At 39.2% G+C, this 20,344-nt stretch overlaps 1 protein-coding gene across 1 annotated transcript in view; it reads right to left on the bottom strand.

Moving 5' to 3' along the window:
* LOC138167918 (vomeronasal type-2 receptor 26-like) overlaps positions 1–19,371 on the bottom strand; it is a 40,599-nt gene extending 21,228 nt beyond the window's left edge. Inside the window, 5 exon segments of the mRNA XM_069096887.1 lie at positions 6,081–6,227; positions 6,229–6,885; positions 12,726–12,878; positions 12,880–13,018; positions 19,121–19,371. Of these exon segments, the coding sequence (XP_068952988.1) occupies positions 6,081–6,227; positions 6,229–6,885; positions 12,726–12,878; positions 12,880–13,018; positions 19,121–19,371 (1,347 nt within the window).
* Between the last annotated feature and the right edge of the window lie 973 nt (positions 19,372–20,344).

Below are 20,344 nucleotides of genomic sequence, written 5' to 3'. Positions count from 1 at the left end.
AGTTTTTGTGTTAAGTGTCTTAGGCCACATTGGAACTCAGGTCCACCTGACTCCAGGGCTGGTGGTCTATTCATTGTGACACCTAGCCATCCCAAGCCCCAGGTCTTTTACTCTGCAATATATTGTGTTCCAAGGACTGTGGTACTTTAATGTTTCTGCAAAGTCTTGTGTGATTCTAATTGTGGCTCTATCATATTTAAATTGTTTTAATCATGATGTTTTTAATATTTTATCCTTGAGCTGGCATTTTTGGAATTAGATTATGATATCCTCGGGAGTTTTCTTCATGGGATCTATTTTAAGTTGTGATTGATGGAACTTTTCTGTTTCTACTCACCCCCACCTTGGTCTAATGCTTCAAGACAATTTTATTTGATTATTTCTTGTATTATTGTATCAAAATTCTTTTTGTGATCATAACTTTCAGTTAGTCCAATTATTTTTACATTTTTACTTTTTGATCAATTCTTCAGATCTGTTTTTCTTATAAGAAGTTTTGCTTTCTTTTCTATTTTTCATTATTCACATTTTGTTTAATTATTCATTGATCTCTTATAATTTTGTTATCTTCATTTTGCCCAATTCTAATTTTCAATGTGTCATTTTTTTCATTGAGGTGCTGGATCTCTAAAGATGGTAGATTGAAAGCAGGAACTCACCTGAACTCCTCTGAGAAATCCCTCTAAAAAGTGAATCCAAATAGATTTTAGAGTGGCAGAATTCATTGGGAGATGGGGGTGGCAGATTTCCTGTCCAGGAAAGTGCTGGGCAGGAGGAATGCAGAGCAAGGAGGGTGGGAGCTGCATCAGTGCAGACATGAGACCTGACCATAGCAGTGCCAGTGAGCACAGGAAGCCTGATTAACCTACAGTAGGGGCAATTCCCAGACCTCTTACTGCAGGATGCATGATTTGTCAGAGCTGGTAACAGACAAACGCAAGGCCTGTAGCAGAGGAAATAGTACTCTTGGGGCTATCAACCCACAACCTGCATGATTAAAAATCATCTACCTGAATTTCTGGAAACCCAGATGGTGTAATAAATCCTACAAGCTCTAATTCCCCTCTCTGACCCTGAAAACTCAGTGAAAATTTCCCCAATGTAAAGTCCTAAAATAGTGGGATCAGCAGCAGGCTGGGTAGTCCTAGAAGAGGGGCATGGCTGTGGCTGTACCAAGGCTAAAGTGAAGGGTGGGAGGTATCCTACCAAGACCCATCTCAGTCTAACAGCAGGAGATCCTGAACCTCAGGGGTGTGGAGCCAACCAGAGTTTACACCAGAACCTCAGATTTTGCATAATCAGGGGAATCTGCATACACCAGGGCATCCCCAGGCACCAATGACTGATCCCACCTTAGCTCTAGCCCAGGGGTGTAGAGGCAGAATCCTGAAGTGGCCAGACCACCCCTCCACCACACCTTACACTGTAAACTTCAGTTTAACCCCAGGACAAGGCAGAAAGTCCTGGCCTTGTCCTCAATCTAGGTACTAAGAGGTCACAGCACACAAAGCGAATAACCAGGCCGTAGCTCCTAGCATGAGAAGTGTGGGTTAGAGCCCTCTGTAGCCCAGAAGCAGAAATCAACTTTAAAAGCCAGGAAATAAGCAATCATAATGGGGAAAAAAGCAAATTGGAAAAATAAAAATGATTGAATCCTATTAGAGTAAGCCAGAAGAATCAAATTCAGAAGAGCACAGCATTGACTCTGTACTCTCATGTGAAACCTCAAAAGGGAATATGATCTGGTCTCAAACTCAAAAAGCATTCATGGAAGACTTCAAGAGGATTTTAAAAGATAAATTACAGAGCAGAAGATAAATTGACTGATTATTTTAAACTTACAATTGCCAAAATAGAAAAAAAAAATCACTAAAGAAAACAGCTCCTTAAGAAAGTAAAATTTTGGAAAAACAAAGGAGGTTAAAAATCTAACAGAAGAAAATAACTCCCTAGGAATAAAATCTTAACATATGAAAAAGAAGTTTCAAAAATTAACTAAGGAAAACAATTTGCTAAAATTAGAATCAGTGAAATTGAAGCTAATGACTCTATGAGGCATCAAGAATCAGTCCACCAAAACCTAAAGAATGTAAAATGAGAAGAAGTTGTAAAATATCCCACTGGATTAACAATTGACCTGGAGAACAGATTTGGGAGAGATAATCTAAGAATTATTGGTCTACCTGAAAACCATGATGAAAATTTAAAAAAAAAACAACTGAACGATATCTTCCAAGCAATCATCCAGGAAAACTGCCTTGACATCTTAGAACCAGAGGGGAAAATAGTGTTGAATAAATTCATTGGACACCTCCTGAAAGAAATAGCAAATTTAAAACTCCAAGAAATATTGTAGCCAAATTACAGAATTAACGGGTCAAGGAGAAAATACTGCAAGCAGTCAGAAAGAAGCAATTCACATATCACAGAACTACAGTCAGGATCACACAGGACCTAGAAGCTTCTACATTAAAATATCAGAGTGACTAGAATATTATAATTTGTAAGGCAAAAGAACTTGGACTACAGCCAAGGATCAGCTATTCACCAAACTGAGCATAATCTTTCAGGTCAGAAGATGGTCATTCAATGAAATAAGGAACTTCCAGACCTTACTGATAAAAACGTCAGAGATCCATAGAACATTTGATCTTCATATACAAGTTGCTTCAAAGAGACATAAAAAGGTAAGCAGGGAAAACACACACACAGACACATGCTTAACTTATTATTCAATAAGAGCAAACTCTTTACAACCCTATATGTGATTGAGAATTGTATAATTATCATGACATTTAAATGGGATATACATCGATAGAGGGTGTGGGTATAAATTAACTAAAGTGATGATAAAAAAAAAATCCTTACTAAGGGGTCCAAAGGGATTGTAATGAGAGAATGGGAAAGGAAGAGGCAGAAAAGGGTAAATTAGGCCATAGGAAGAAACACAAAACATATTGTAACAGAAGGAAAGAAGGGAGGGAGATGAACATAATATGATCTTTACACTAATTGTTTTTGGTTTAGGGAGGGAAAACTATAATCAGTTAAGTATAGGATTTTAATGTGAAGAGACATAAAAACTCATTACAGTAGAGGGAAAGAAGGGAGGGAGAGGAGCATTGCATGAGGTTTACTCTCATCAAATTTGGTTTAAGGACGGAAAATCTTACTTCATTAAGTATAAAAAATCTATCATGCCCTATAGACTGTACAAATAAAAAGGGGAAAGGGGAAAGGGAAGGGGGGAATTAGGTTGGAGGGAAGAAGTATTGAGTGGAAATGATAGGGAAAGGGTGGATAGGGAGGAAATACAGAAGGAGGCAGTGGTCAAAAGGAAAACTCTTGAAGAGATTAATAAAATTGAAATTAAGAAAACTATTAAATTAAATAAAATTAAGAGCTGATTTTATGAAAAAATCAATAAAATTGAAAGACCTTTAGTCAATATGATAAAAAAGAAAGAAGAAAACCAAATTACAAGTGTCAAAAATGGAAAAGGTGAATCTATCCCCAATGAAGAGGAAATTAAAACAATAATTAGGAATGATTTTGCCATATGCACATAAATTTGACAATCTTAGTGAAATGGATGAATACTTACAAAAATATCCCAGGTTAATTGAAGAGGAATGAAGTTACTTAAATAACCCCATCTCAGAAGAAGAAATTGAACAAGCCATCAATGAACTCCCTAGGAAAAAAATCTCCAGGGCAAGATGGATCTACTAGCAAATTCTATCAAACATTAAAAGAACAATTGATTCCAATTCTCTACAAACTATTTGGGAAAATTAGTGAAGAAGGAGTCCTAACAAATTATTTTTATGTCACAAATATGGTACTGATACCTAAATTAGGAAGAGATAAAACAGAGAAAGAAAATTATAGAACAATTTCCCTCATGAATATAGATGCAAAAATTTTAAATGAAATATTAGCAAAAAGACTACAGCAACTTATCACAAGAATAATACACTTTGATCAGGTAGGATTTATTCCAGGAATGCAAGGATTGTTCAATATTAGGAAAACCACTAGTATAATTGATCATATATACCAACAATAAAACTAGCAGAAAACACATGACTATCTCAATAGATGCAGAAAATGCTTTTGACAAAATACAACATCCATTCCTATTAAAAACACTAGAAAGTAATGGAATAAATGGAGTCTCCCTTAAAATAATAGGTAGCTTCTATTTAAAGCCATCAGCAAGTATTATATGTAATGGGGAAAAAACTAGAAGCATTTCCAATTAGATCAGGGGTGAAATAAGGATGTCCACTATCACCCATCTTATTCAATCTGGTACTAAAAATGTTAGCAGTAGCAATTAGAGAAGAAAAAGGAATTGAAGAAATCAAATTAGGCAAAAAATAGATTAAGCTATCACTCTTTTATAAATGGTCAAAGGATATGAACAGGCAGTTTTCAGAGGAAGAAATTAAACATTTCTATAAACATGAAAAAATGCTCTAAATCACTATTGATTAGAGAAATGCAAATCAAAACAACTCTGAAGTACCACATCTCACCTGTCAGATTGTCTAAGATGGCAAAACAGGAAAACAACAAATGCTGGAGAGGATGTGGACAACTTGGAACACTAATGCATTGCTGGTGGACTTGTGAATTGATTCAACCATTCTGGAGAGCAATCAGGAACTATTCCCAAAGGGCTGTAAATAAGTGCATCATACCCTTTGTCCCAGTAATACCGCTTCCAGGTTTGTATCCCAAAGAGATCATAGAAGTGGGAGGAAGACTGGTATATACAAAAATATTTATTGCAGCTCTTTTTGTGGTAGCAAAGAATTGGAAATTAAGGGGATACCCATCATTTGGGGAATGGCTAAACAAGTTGTGTTATATGAATGTAATGGAATACTATTGTGCTATAAGAAATGAGGAACTGATGGACTTCATATTTACCTGGAGAGACTTCTACAAACTGATGCAGAATGAGAAGAGCAGAACCAGGAGAAATTTGCACACAATTACAGACACAACGTAAGTGTGATGACCAACTTTGATAGACTGAACTCTTCTCTGCAGTGCAATATTATAAGACAACTCCAAAAGTCTCATGATGGAAGAAGATGTCTATATTCAGAGAAAAAAAAACTAGAAAGAACAGAGTTTGAATGCAGACTGAAGCAAAGTACTGTTCTCTTTCTTTTTCTTATTTGGTTTTGTTTCCTCTTTCCCGTTGTTCATTCCATTGGTTACAATCCTTCTTTACAACCTGACTAATGTCTAATGTGAAAGTATTTGCAGATCCTATATTTGATTGCATGCCTCTCATTGAGGAGAAGGAATGGGAGAAAATTTGAAACTCAAGGGATTGTAGAAAATAATTTTGTAAACTAAAAGTAAACAAACAATAAAGAAAAAAATGCAAATATTCCCAGGAAGCAAAATACTTCCGTAAAAACAACAACAACAAAAGATGGGTAAAGTAATGGTAACAACTTAATAATGGTCAATGTTAAAAAAAATCCAGAGTTCTACTTAACTAAAGCTTAATACATATTAAGAGTGTGACCAGGGGGCAGCCAGGTAGCACAGCGAGTAAGAGCACCGGCTCCAGTGTCAGGATGACCTGGGGATCGAATTCCGGGCTCAGACGCTTAGCACCCACCCAGAAACACCTGGCCGTGTAACTTTGAGCAAGTTACTTAACCCCAATTGCTTAAGGGCAGCCAGGTGACTCAGTGAGTAAGAGCACCGGCTCCAGTGTCAGGATGACCTGGGGATCAAATCTGGGCTCAGATACTCAGCACCACACCCAGAAATAACTGGCCATGTAACCTGGAGCAAGTTAGGTAACCCCGATTGCTTTAAAAAAAAAAAAAAGTGTGACCATAAAGTGCCCATGACCTAAAACTAACATAAGATAAATTGAGATTGATATATTTTTCAGAATACGAATTCTGTGATAGCTCCATTGTATCCTGCCCTGGTCACTTCGCGTGTGGAGTTCAAAGATTCTGTGACAGAAGGGCCTCCTGTGAGTTTCATCCAAAATGTCATGAATCAGTGATAGAGAATATCAATTCTTAAGAGAGTCTTACCTGCCAAGGGTGAGACAACCAACTTTCTCCAGCCTCCTCAAATGAAATTTCTGATTTCTTCAAAAACTTTTCATGAAGGGCCCAGGCCACAGCATACACTGCATTGTAGATGGTGCAACTCAGGCCAGACATGGTCATGTCAAAAAAAGAATATAGGCAAAGCCTCCAAGGTAGCGTTTGGTGCACACTGCTCCAGCTCCGGTTTTTCATGTTCATCCTGGCACCAAAAAACTGACAACCAGAATTTCTTAAGCACAATGTCCTCTGGGTCATTATTAGGATTCACATTCTTGAGAAAATTCTTAAAACCAGGGATTTCGCTGCTCAGGTATGTAAATGTGAGAGCTCCATTGAAACTGTACCTATTAACAAAACTGGGTTTTATGGTGATATCCCAGTGAGAAGTGGTGATCCACAACTTATATTCTGCAATCACAGGAACTTGTGAATATCTCAGAACCATTAATGAATCTGTATCACCATGCAGCACAACTACTCTGGATGAAGATCCCATGATCCTAGGCATGAAATCCACCACTGATTTTTCATGGTGTCTCTCACTGACAGGGACCTTCTCTGTGAAGGATGCACAGACATCATGCTTTGCCCTCTCCCCTGTCATTTCCCAAAGAAATTCCTCACCCCTGAGATCATCTGTGGTCACTAGACCTACCCAGGTCCATTTAAAATGTGCCAGTAACTGGACCACACCTCTCAGTAAGGAGGAATCTTTGGGAGCCATCTGGTAGAGAGAAGGGAACTGCACCTTGTCACTCAGGATGGGATCAAAAGGGCCAAAGGTGAGCTGGACAATAGAGAAATATGGGAAATGTTGAATTCTGTGAATGTGGGAGTAAGGAAAGAATTAGAAGAAATTACAAACTCCCATCAAGCTGTCCTTACTCTGTGAGAATAATAGCATGAAATTGTTACAGGGAAATTTAATCAATCTGAATTTCTATTTCTGACCCTCTCATTCAGCTAATTGCCTGATAAAGAAAGAGTTCTATGATTCTTCAGTTGTGACTGATTTTCTGAGGTCTTCTTCCCAAATAAATTAAAATATCTTTGTTCTTGACCCAAGATTGGTAATCCTACTAGGTTTTAAATGTGGTGGTTGTAGTATTTTTTATGAAAGCAAAAACACAAATCATATCTGTTATGTGTGTTGCACATTTTTTTAGGTCAAAAGCATGAGAACTTCACTTTTTTCTGTATAAACTGTGTTGAAAAACACACCATCTAATAGTTTCCTCTCTGCTGCTGCAATATGTATGTTTGCTTTGAATATGCAATTTACCCAAAGATACTTGGAAATAATCATAGACATTTTAAAGTCTTGTGCTTTACACAAATGTTTTCCTTATGATGCTTAAATATTATTTAATAGATTCTTATTCAGAACATTTATCTGTAAACACCAAATAGTAAACAAGCAGGTTGAGATGGGCATGATTCACTGTCAAATGATTAAATCTCACAAGCAGCACAGCAGTCACATGCTAGCAAGTCATATACAAGGATAATGAGTCTTAGAGAATAGGAGACATGAAGTTATCACACAGGAGCACTTACCATGACAACCATTTCCCTCAATTACTAATTGACAGTATTATACATAGACTGCAGAAAATTGTAAAAGAGGCAAAATCTAAATCCACCATAATTACTAAACTACACATTGAATCATCTATGCATAGCACACCCTCTGTTAACTGTTAAGCTCGTTCTACAAAGGCTGGCTGCTACTAACTACTGTCTTTTATCTCCTAAGAATGATAGACAGGAGTAGGAGGTTATGGAGGTTTCTACCTATTTAAGTCATTGATTCCAAAGAGTATGTTCCTCATTGATTATCAGTTTACCTCACTTAGCTTTTAGAAAAGGTATTTACTAAACCAGTACAGCAAGGACATTTATTACAAAAACATCTGCCCTAACCATGAGTACAATCTTCCCTTACATCACAAGGTCTCTGAAGATAGTTGACTCAAACTTAGAGAACACGTGGGACCAAGAGGAGAATTCACATCTCCATGTTCCTGGAGGTTCTTTTCACTCTTTATGGAGTCCCTTAAGTGTGACTCTCTGCTGGGCTCCAAGGATTATCTTGTAAAGTCCTCAAGGGCAGATAGCTGGTGCAGTGGAGAGATCACTGAACTCATCTTTCTGAATTCAAATCTGACTTCAGACCCTTATTTGCTACATAAGTCACGTAACCAACCCTGTTTGTCTCAGTTTCCCTATTTGTAAAATGAGCTGGAGAAAAGAATGATAATTCATTTCAGTATCTTTGCCAAGAAAACCTCAATTGGGTCATGAAGAATCAGACATGACTGAAAAAAACATCACTGAACAACAACAGGGTCAGACTTCCTTTCTTCATGTGTTTCATTTCTCACTAGTGCGTCTTTCGCCTCCCGGTGGAGAAGTTAACATCTGCTGTTACTTGGTTGATTCAATGCTATTGTTTCCAATGTGTAATGCTGCTAGTGATGATGGGAACTCCAATTCTTCTCACCTTTCAGAGTTCATTAGGTCATCGTGGGGAACTTTCTCCTCCTTTAGCAGCATTTAACTCTCCTTCACTCCTTTGCCCCTGGGTTCAGACACTGCTTGACTGTTGCTGAGATACACGATTCTACACTGGGTTGTCATGTAATATAGAAACCCATACTACATAATATATAAACTTATTTTGTTCCATCAGATAAAATTTATTTTATGTGATGGTGGCTCCCTATGGTCTTTTCCAATTTATTAATGTCTTATTTATATTTGCTTTACTATTTATACATATTATATATATATATATGTACACACACAAATATATTCAGCAGGAATGTCTTCTGTGACTACCTTGTCCCTAAGAATATAGTAATCTGAATTGGCAGAGGCTATGAACATCACAAAATAAATGTGATTTTAACATATAACAAAACTGAATAAAAACATCTTGTCTAAATAACCCTAATACCAGACTTTCTGAACATGGAAAAACTGTAGAAATAATTTGACCACATTTAAACAAATCATTTAACAAAATATGACTATAGAGTATCATGGATCTAGACCTTCAAAAGGACAGAGAGGACATTTAATTCAATCCTTTTGTTCTACAGGCAAGGAAACTCGCATTGAGGAGGTTTGACTTGTGCAAAGTGGACAAGTAAGTGCAAAGGTGAGATTTGAACTCAGTCATCTGGATTCACAGGGGAAAAAAATTCCCACATTATTATGCTACTTCAGGCCATTACCATGGAAAATATGTGAAAATGTGGATTAATAAATATTATAATTAAATCAATTTGGAAATGTTTGAATGACTAAATGCAGAGCATAGTATTTAATGGGACAATATTGATGTGGTGCTTTGGTGCGTTGCTTGAACCCCAGTTCCAATATCACCTTTCTACCTAGCCTCAGAACATTGTCTCAGGTACTTTCTCTCCAGCTCAAGGGCAGCTTGCCCTAGCAAAATATTTATCTCTTTTCCTGATATGGTAGTCAGTTGCACCTATAGTTTGAACCAGGTGTGTACTGGGTCATAAAGATATTACTGACCTGTGTCCTAGACTTAGTCATATGTATACTCCCTTAAGTTTATCTTGTCTAATAAGACATTGATGGGGGCAGCCTGGGTATTTCTCAGTCAGTCCTGACCATTAGCTGACTTAGTGACATTTCAGGCCAGAAACCACACTTCCCTGCAGCCCCACCTTGGGCTATTTTCCAATGAACTCTGGGTAAAATACCTGTGCAGTAGATATTATAAATGCATGTTCCTTTAAGAACTGACCGCTCCTTAACCACTCCCTAACCCTGCCCTGACTCACCTGGTTAGCATGTTTGACACATCTTTTACTGTAATTTATCCTATATAAACTTCAAATGTACACCTCTCAGTTTGCAGGCTCCCTAAGAACTCTTGCCCACTGTATAGCATAACAATAAATTATTGCCACCTTGACTTAAAGAATGCTTGAGTCTGTGAATTCAGCCCAGGCAACCTTGCCCTGGGAACTCTGGTCTCAGGATCCCTGTATCACTGTGGGTTTCTTCCTCAACATTTCTAACCCTTCATCAAATATTAACTTAGGCACTAGAGCAGCTAGGTGGTGAAACAATGGATAGGCTCATGTTCCTAAATTAAAACCTGGCTTCAGACACTTACTAACTAGGTCACTTTGATCAAGTCACTTATCCCTGTTTGCCTCAGTTTCCTCATCTGTAAAATAAACTGGAAAAGGAAATTGTAAATCACTAATATCTTTGCCAAGAAAACCTCAAACAGGGTCACAAAGAAACAGATATAACAGAAACAAGTGAACAGCAACAGAAACGCTTTGGTAGGAAGTCTCTGCTAGAATGCTCGAGAAAGTTGTCCTTTCTCACTGGCATTTTTGGCCAGTTGTCATTTATTTAGGTAAATCCAGATGCTGGTGCATTTATTAAATTTGCAAATAACAAAAAGCTGGGAGTGGTAGCTCCAACATGGATGACAGAGGAAGGAGATCTCCAAAAACAAAGATTTAATCAGCTAAATGGGGCTAAATCTAATAGATGAAATATAACAGAGATGAATGTAAAAATCCTATACCTGGGTATAAAAAAGCTAACTTCTTAAGTACAAGAAGGACAGTGAAGGGCTAAGTAGGCAGCATTTCATTAGGAAAAAAAATTGTGAGTTTTAGTGGTCTATAAATTCAACAACCATCACCAGCATGTTAGAGCAGCCAGAAAAGCTCATGAAATCATTGTTTTCAATGAGAAGCAGAGTGACCCAGATAAGGGAAAACTCTCAGAGTCTGCCTAAATCAGCCCTCATCTGGAATATCATGATCAGTACTTGAAAAGACAACTACAAACAACTTCTTCAAAAGGAAACTAATGATCTGGAGATGATCTTTCCCGGGTCATCAGCCCCACTTTGGACACTTTATTCTCTCTGCTTTATTTCATCTCCTTGGTGCTCCCTCAACTGGACCCTTTGTCCTACCCCTGATTTTCCTTTGGCAGGCCCAAACCTTGGATCAGTCTCCAGTAGCATGGCAGGTCCCATGATTTACCTCTTTTATTTCTATTTGTATGCTCATGGATGGAATAGAAGAAAATCAGGAAACTGTGCTGCCTGGGTGCACTGCAGAGTCTTTTTATTGAAAAACTCAACTGGAATAAAAAAACTCATTGCCATGTGATGATTCTTTTCCACTCCCCCTCTGAGTTATAATAGGGAATGTACCCAAAATTCTCATCTGATGGCAAGTAGTGAATAGAGCACTCACCCTGAGGTCAGGAGGACCTGGGTTCAAATCTTAGGTAAGTCATTTATCCTTTGTATAGCTTAGTTTCTTTTTTTTACAAAAGGGGTATAATATTAACCCCTGCAATCCAGGCTTGTTGTGAGAAACAAATGAGATCACATATAAAGTAAAATAAGACAACACTTATATGATGCTTATTATGCTCCAGGCACTTTATACTTGAATAGAACCATGGAAATCTTAAAATAATGTGTAAATGATAGCTATTATTATTATTGTACTTCTTCCACTCTCTTACATTCTTCCTCCCAGCCATTCTCCTAAATGATAACCTTGCCTCATACTTCCAACAAAACAACCTTTTTTTAATGAGTTCCCTTTTCTCTTCTCTTACGCAAGTAAAATTGCTTCGATCATTTCCCTAACCATCTCCTTTGCCTCTCCATAATGTGAAGAGGTAGCTTCTCTCACTGTGAATGCAAACTTCTCTGAATACACCTTTGATCTCATCCCATTCCACCTTTACCAGTTTCATCCCTCTATCATTTCTGCTGTCTCAATAATGTATAATCTCTCCATATTTCCTGGCTGTCTCCCAGGCATTTACAAATGTACCCAAGTCCCCTTCCCTCATCCTAAAGACAATTTTCCCTGGATCCTACCAAACTGGTAGCTATTGTGCCTCCATTTCATGGATAATTCCTTAATAAAATGTCTCTTCTTTCTCTCCTCCCACTTTCTTCCAAATCCTCTGCAATATAGTACCTAAACTCTTTAACTGAATCTGCCCCCTCCAAAGTCAACGATGATCCTTTAACTGTCAAATCAAATGGGCTTTTGGAAATCTTCATCCATGTTGACATCTGTACAGCTCTGGATACTGTTGATCACAGTTTTTGTGTGTCTTCTCTTAGTTTTTCTGATGTTGTCTTCCGGTTCTTCTGCTACCTATATAACTCATTCATCTTGGTCTCTTTTGCCACATATGAATCAGGATTTGGATGTAGTGAATACAGCATTGGATATCGAAATAAGAAGATCTGAGTTCAAATATGCCTTTAGACACTTACTAGTTGATGACCTGGGCAAGTCACATAATTGCTGTTTAAGTTGGAAATAAAACAGCCCCTGCCTCAAGAGGTTGTTAGGAGGATCAGGGCAGAAAATGTTAAAAAGAGTATATAGCACAGTGCCTGGCCAATAGTAGGCATCCTATAAATGATTAGTCCTTCCCCACCTCACCCCTCCACAGGGTTAGGTAACTCCAATTCTATTTCTTGTGTACAATCTCTATGCAGTTTGAAGAGAGGCTGAGCCAACCTCTCCTAAATTGGAGTGGACTGACAAAGATTTAGATTATAGCAGGCACAAAATTACTCACCTGTGGGAAGTTGTAGAGCTCAAGCAGGGTTCCCATCTGGACAGACAGAGCAGATGTGGCTCCTCCAATGACAGCCACAGACTTGTCCTGCCCTCTGCAGCTGAAGTTAGGGACTAGCTGATTCCCTCCTGTCAACCACTTCAGGGAGCTCTCCGAGGGTCCTCTCATCACTGTGGTAGGCATTATAGACCTGGAATCCCAGAGAAATGTTGGGCAACAGAACAGGGTTCCTGTTGATCTCCTCCACAGCAAACCTTATGGTCAAGACCTGCTGGTAGTTTTTGTGGAGCCACCTGAGGAGGGGAGAATAAGAAATCACAAACAAAGCCTGAAAAGAGAATCCATTTTAGAAGATATTATTTCTCAGTCATGTGAGGGCAAATCAAAGGTCTCTAGATCATTTTGTGTCTATAGTAACAACAATAAAAATTAATATTTCTATCATGCCGGGCACCGTACACAGTGCCTTACAATTAGTATATCATTTGATCCTCACAACAATCCTCAAAGACATGTGCTTTTATTATCCCCATTTCACAAATGGCAAACTGAGGGAAACAGTAACTTGTTAGGGTTACATGATGAGTGTCTGAGGCTGAATTTAAGCATGTTTTCATAACTTGAAGCTTCTCCCTCTATCTACAGAAATAACTTGCAACCCCAAGTTGATTTTTAACAATAGCTCCCTCATTCCTGTACTACCACCCTTGTGTGATTCCTATGATGGTTAGTATGGTTTGCTTTAAGTTTTAATTGTATTGTGCTTGTCAGACTAATACTGAGTAAATATGATGGGCTAAAAAATATCAGTGATACAGGTAGTCCTTGTTCCCAGAGGGGTCTATGATACAGTATAAAACACAAGAATTACATAAATACCTTTAATACAAGGCAGTAGGCAATATGTGTATGTGCCTGCATGGTGGAGGAAGATGTAGGAATGATGAAGGGAGGGGGTTCACTTCCAGATAAAGCCAGGAGAGAACACTTCCTGGATTTTGTCACAACTATTGAAACAAGATCAATTGACAGGCATGTATTAAATCTCTAGCATATGCCAAAAATGCTAATAGGCAATAGAGATGTGAAGGAAAGGCTGAATCATATCCTGGAGATCCTCTGAATGAATGGATTGCTGGGCTTGGACAGATTAGTTCAAATCCAGCCTCAGACACTGAGCAAGTCACTTAACCTCAGTCTGCATCAGTTTCTTCATCTGAAAATTGAGATGCTGTCTCCTTCTTGGAGATGTTGTGGAGATCCAAGGTAACATTTGAAAAGTGTAAAGTAGAGTGTCTGAAACATAATACCCACTTAATAAATGATGGTTTCCTACCTTTCTGGTATCAAGGAGCTCATGGAGATGGGGAAGAAGAGAGTAGGAAGTTAGGTTGCATAAGGAATGTGGCTACTGGCTAGGAGTGAGGGATACCTGAGTCAAAATCCAGCTTCAGATTCTTACTAGATGTGACTCCGGGAAGGTCACTTAACCTGTTTCCCTCAGTTTCCTCACCTGTAAAATGGTCACAAAAACTTGTGTTGCTCTCTCAAAATGGTACTAAGGGTCAAATTAGATGATAATTGTAAAACATTTATCAAATTGCCTGGCACATAGCAGGCATTTATATAGAAGTGAGCTATTTGTTAATATTAATTATCAGCATCTCTGGACAGAGGGAACTGTTTGAACAAGGATCAGATTGGGAAAAAAGAAGCCTGCCACATTTGTGCAAAAGGCAATTGTAGTCAAGCCTTGCCAATGGGTCTTCATTTCAAGGACAGGGTCTTGGGAAGGCTTCCCTTCCTCCCTCTCTAACTCTTTCTCTTCCCTGTTAAGGAAGAAGAGAAGGAGACCAAAGTCACTTAAAAGACTGTCATTTGTAACCAGTCTTTTTCCAGAAAACCCACAACAGAGTTCTATTTTTCATGCCAATTGTTCTCCAATAGATGGACAAGTCAGTAATGTTTCACTGCCAGCTTCTACTGTTAAAGAAAACTTGGCCAGTTTTCTGGGAGGCAGGAGCTGAGAAGAAGAAAATCCCTCCATCTGCCCCCTTTACTCGTGTGTTCACAATCCAAACTGTTTTTACCTGCAGGAAGCATCTCTTTCCCCTCATAAGAAGTGGCCTGTAAGATCCCTGAGAATTTGAGATGCTACATCCACTACTTCCCTGACTTTTTGTCATCTGACCCCAGTGAAAAAGGTCCAGCCCCTCACACAGCCTTTGCTCTCCCTCTCCACAGCTGGTGCCCTCCATGCCATAAATACCTGGTATTCGTTTTGACTGGAGTCTGTTAATCTTCTGTCTCCTATGTTATGTCATTCACATTCCCTGCAGTTAAACTGAGACCCTACAGAATGAGCTCTTTCTCCAGCCAGGAACACTTTTCACAAGCAAAGTCAGTCCAAGGCCACATAAAGACAAATGGTGAATTTGCTTCACAGCAGCACCTTGAGCTAAAGCTCCACACAGGGCGGGAGCACTTTTCCCTTTAAAGCCAATCACCTCCAAGTGTCAGGTGGGGAATAATAAAGGAAGAGGAAAGGACAGTGAGCACTGTAAAGCCTTCAAGACATAACACGTGACTAAGAGCATAAAGAGCCATCATTGATAGAGGACTTTACAGTGTGAGACGTGCTTTACACGTGTGTGTAATCTCAGGTCCTCACAGCAACCCTGGGAAGTAGGGACTGTTGTTACCCTCATTTTACCAATTAAGAGATTGAGGCACGGACAGGTTGAGTGTTTTGCCCAGTCATCAGAAATCCAGCATCTCTGACAGGTTTGGAATTGAGGTCCTTGACTCTATGGAATAGAATTTGTTTCCTTATTTGGAACAATTAATACAGAAATACTTATGGAGAAGGAGGGGTGCAAAGTGAAATAAAGAAATGCAGAGGGTCCTTGATAGTGAGAGAAAGAGAGAGATGTGAAAAACATGCAGAGAGATGCAGAGGAAGAGGTCAGAATGGTCCTCTGATACAGACCATTGGCCTTTGTCATGACTCATCTCCCACACCTCCACCCCCACAATTCCCTGCTACCCTTTCATTCATCAGTTGCCTTCAATGCAGCCCCTAGTAAATTAATATTCAAGAGAAGGTGTGTGTGTGTGTGTGTGTGTGTGTGTGTGTGTGTGACTACAGACTCCTCAATCCCAGCAGAGGCACAAATTCACAGAAGCTTACATTTCAGGCTGCTTTACTAGAAAGGGCATTCCTGCTACATTTACTCCTTAGCAGAGGACCAGAGCCAAGACATAACTAGTCTCAGCCTGGGAAAGAGCAGGGTCTGTATAACATTATAAACTTTTCAAAGACAGGTCCAATTCCAATCCTCTCTGCTGTTTTGAGCTCAGCAGAACCTTGTGATGTTTAAAAAGGTTTGAGAGACATAAATTCATGTTTCCATTTTTTTAAAGACATGTGGTGACAATTCTCAACTCCTCATAAACTTTTGCCCTTCAGCCTTAAAAAGCTAAGATCCTCTGCCTCTGAAACTTAGCTGACAAGGAGCTACCCAGATAAAGAGCGTTCCAGCTCCCTGTTCAAATCCTCCCAGAAATTTCAAGCAACATATACTAGGAAATACATATAAAGTTTTGTAAAACAGTTTGAAATCACACCTGTTATCATCAGGTTAGCTTAAAATATACTGGGCTAAAATATCCCAAGATGTCAGTTAACGTGCCGCTTTTGGCCCAGGCAAAGAAATCTAAGGAATTTCATTTAATGCTGCTGGGGAATGGTCAGTTTCCCCAGGCTGTAATCTTAAGAGCTTTGAGAAAGTGACTTCTATACTAATTAAATAATTGAACAGTACAAGGAAACATTGAAGATTATATATAATAATCACAAATCACAATAACCAGTATCTTTGTCACATCCAATATTTATGTGGTGTTAGATTTAATATGGCCTTCCTTCAGATTTATCCTGAAAATTTGTTTTATAGTATCTTGATTTCTCACAAAGTCATTAGCTTCCAATTGCTCCAGTCTTATTTTGAAGAAGTTATTCTCTTTGGTGAGTTTTTGAAATTCCTTTGCCATCTGGCAAATTCAGCTTTTTAAGGAATTCTTTTGCTCACTGGTTTTTTGGGCTTCTTTTGCCATTTGAATTAGTCTATTTTTAAGGTGTTATTTTCTTCAGTGTATTTTTGGGTCTCCTTTGGCAGGCTGTTGGCTAGTTTTTCATGATTTTCTTGCATCATTCTCATTTCTCTTCCCAGTTTTTCCTCCACTTCTCTTACTTGATTTTGAAAATCCTTCTTGAGCTCCTCCATGGCCTGTAATCAATTCATATTTTTCTTGGAGGCTTTGATGCAGGAGTTTTGACTCCACTGTCTTCCTCCCACTCTATAGATCCTCCTGAATCTTTTTGTACCCCGACCCCAAAGGATTCTATGGTCTGTTTGTGTTTCCTCTGCTTGTTCATGTTGTCAGCCAATTACTTGACTTTTGAGCTCTTTGCCATGGTACAACTCTGCTTCCAGAATGGAGAGACCTTTGTACCAAATCACTGGGGTTTTTACAGCTGTCAGAGAAATTAGAAGGATGCCATCTCTACAGCCCCCACAAGCTCTGGCTCACTGGCCACACACCCCAGGACCACCACCCAAGCCTGCAATCCAGATCTAAGCAGGTTAACCCTCTGCATGATAGCTTGGTCCCCTACGATCTACAGGCCAGGATCTCCTGAGGCACCACATGGGGGCTGCATAGCCACTGCACCTCAGCTGCTTCTCTCTCCGGGGGCAGGGACCAGACTGCACTCTTCCATCCCCCCCTCCACCATTCCAACAGAGTTCTACACTGACCTTTACTTTGTCTTTGGAGTTTATGCATTTAGGAATCTGGAAACCACTCTGGCTGCCACCCTGGGATCAGAACCACATGGCTCCTGCAGGACTGCACTTGGCTCCTAGCTCAGTGAAATAGAACCTTCCTGTCAGCCTTGTTGGGCTGCCTTCAGTGGGAGATTTGTTTCTTTCTATCACTTTATGGCTCTAAAGTGTGTTTAGAGTCATTTTTTTTACATATATTGGAAGTAATTGGAGTGGGAGCTCACAATAAGTTTGTGCTTCTATTCTGACATCTTGTTTCTGCCCCCTGGCAATTCCTAGTTCTTAATGGAAGTCAAATCACTATATTTTAACCACCCAAGCATTCAGACTAGATCTTGAAATGTTAGAGTACTAATACCTTAACTCAGTTGTTAATTAGCTATTGATTAATATTATTTTTATTCAATCTTTTCTAAATTAAATCCATTACCCAGAAGAATTAAGGAAGAATTTACATTTCTAACTATTTCTAATACATCTAATTATCAAATTGCTGTTAAGCATTATCTTTATATACACTACAAATCACATAACAGGGGTAACATGTCTTAAAACCATAATTAAGTTTCCCAATAAAATATAATAATAATAAAATTTAACTTAAAATGAGACCAGAATATATTCACTTACACCTGGATCTATTTTCCAAATGTCATACAGAACCTCAATTCACAACTTCAATTATTTAGTATTATCCTTTACACAAGAGCTACTTACTCCAAGCATTTAATATAATGGAATTCACTATTTCCAGCTAATCTACTGCCAAATATCTTGAAGTGATGGCATCTGAAAAGAGGGTTTTGATACACATGGTGTCTCCATTTTGATTCTTCCTAGCCCCCTAAAACTTTGTCTATTGACTTTCAAATCAGGCTACAAAATTCTCTTTCTTACTCTTTCTACCTAAAAGTCCAACTTCCTCCCACCCTCTGAACATACTTAAACCATCTGAAGCTGGCTCAAAGACACCCAAAGGAACTATCCCAGGACAAGAAGGACTTGGAGTACGTAGACTTGCTCCTGCCCTTCTACTCTGTGCAGGGTATGTCCCCCATCTTTCCCCAAGTGAAGGCTAACAACCAACTAACCTTTACAAGGACATGGCCCTGGGAGATAGAAAGGGAAGCTCAGGAGAGAGATACAGAGACAAAAACAGACAGAGACAAAGAAAGACGAAAGGTAGAGTTGGAGACAGAGACAAAGGTAAAGAGAAACAGACCAAAATAAGGATGAAGACAGACATAAATGAAGAAAAAAACTGAGGCAGACAGTGAAATAGACAGGAAAAAATAGAAACAGAGAGACAAAGAGGCAGAGAGAGGAAGATACAGACACAGAGACATAAATAGAAAGAAATAACATTTCCTCTCTTTAGCTTTATAAAACTATCAAAGAAATGAAATCTGATTTTCAGGAACAAAAGTTGGAGGGGGAAGGTGGGGGCTTAGTGGCTAGTGCTCCCCTGTTTGCCATTTCTTTACAAACAGAATGCTTTTTAAAATCCACTCAGTGAAAATTAATGCTTCCATACTGATAAGCACTTACTGATAATTCCTACAGTCTTTGTTAGGCTGGCTTGTAAAAAGTGCTACTCCTGTGGCATCCCTGACTTTCACTGCATACAGAGGGAGAAAGCTTCCAATCACCAGGTCCCCATCTCTGCTGAGGCTGGGGCTGATTTTGTGGAAGCAGGTGGGCTCCTCTGGCCTGCACACAGAAGCAGGCAGCTGTAGGAGCAGGGTCAGGAGCAGGGTAGGAGGCCGCCAGAAAGTGTCCCTCTGAATGTGAAGCACCATCTCCCTGAACACCAGCCAAAGCCCCAAACCTGGGAGGAGCCAAGGAGCTGCCTGGAGTAGAGTCAAGTCAACTGCTTGGGTTGTTGACTGATGGACAACTGTCCAACAACAGGAATACTGCTGAAGTCCAGTCTGGAGTCCTCCACTTATTTCTAAGGAAACAAAAAAGAACATGAATCAGGCCCTTGTTCAGGACAAGGACAATGATGGAAAATCAAGGGCTACTTTTATAAGGTTTCCTTGCAGTTTGACAGAACTGTCCCTAAGTAGCCTCATGTTACTGGGAGGGGGCTCTTCCCTTCAATCCCAGCTTCCAAAGAGACCTCTGGGTCCATTGGGAGATCTAAGGACTATCCTTTCCTGTGTCTCTGCATCCAAGGGAAAAACAAAAGGCAAATAACATTTTTGGGCTTCTCCCTGCCTGTTCCCAGCAGAGCTCACCAGGTGGCTGAAACTTTGGAGTCTCAGGGATTCCTTCTCAGCTGGAGACACTAGTGTATTCCTATGTCAGCACAAGGCTACAGGGCCTCTGTAGTTGGCCCATGTTGTGACTTCAGTGAGGAGATTCTGGAGGGGATGTTGGATCTGTCTATTTAAGATAATATTCAATATGAACAGACAACAAAACTTTCAGTTTAGACAGCTGAGAAAAGAGTTGACCATTCATGGCCACAATGTCAACAATATTCACTGAGCCAGAAGTCATATATACCAGGGTTTGTGTATCCAAAACACAGAGAAATCACTTCCTAAATCCTGTCCTTTGTTGTGGTCATAAATCTCATTTCTCACAATGTTCAGGGTCATGGGAACTTAAAGAGGGAGATTTCCTAATTCAGTTTGTACCAGAGATCCCTTCTTCAGTGACAAATACTGGAGACCCATCAGTACCTCCTGTTTTCTGCTTCAGTAGAACCATAGTTACAGACTCTGTGTATGGATTTTTATTTCTCCCAAGACCACAGACTCTTGG

The sequence above is a fragment of the Petaurus breviceps genome, unplaced genomic scaffold (assembly GCF_028583685.1).
Source record: "Petaurus breviceps papuanus isolate PSGF00001 unplaced genomic scaffold, PetGlider_PUasm1.0 328, whole genome shotgun sequence".
In the NCBI taxonomy this organism is placed as follows: Eukaryota; Metazoa; Chordata; class Mammalia; order Diprotodontia; family Petauridae; genus Petaurus; species Petaurus breviceps.
Note: the sequence above shows the minus strand (reverse complement) of the source record. Positions and strands in the feature narration are given on the sequence as shown.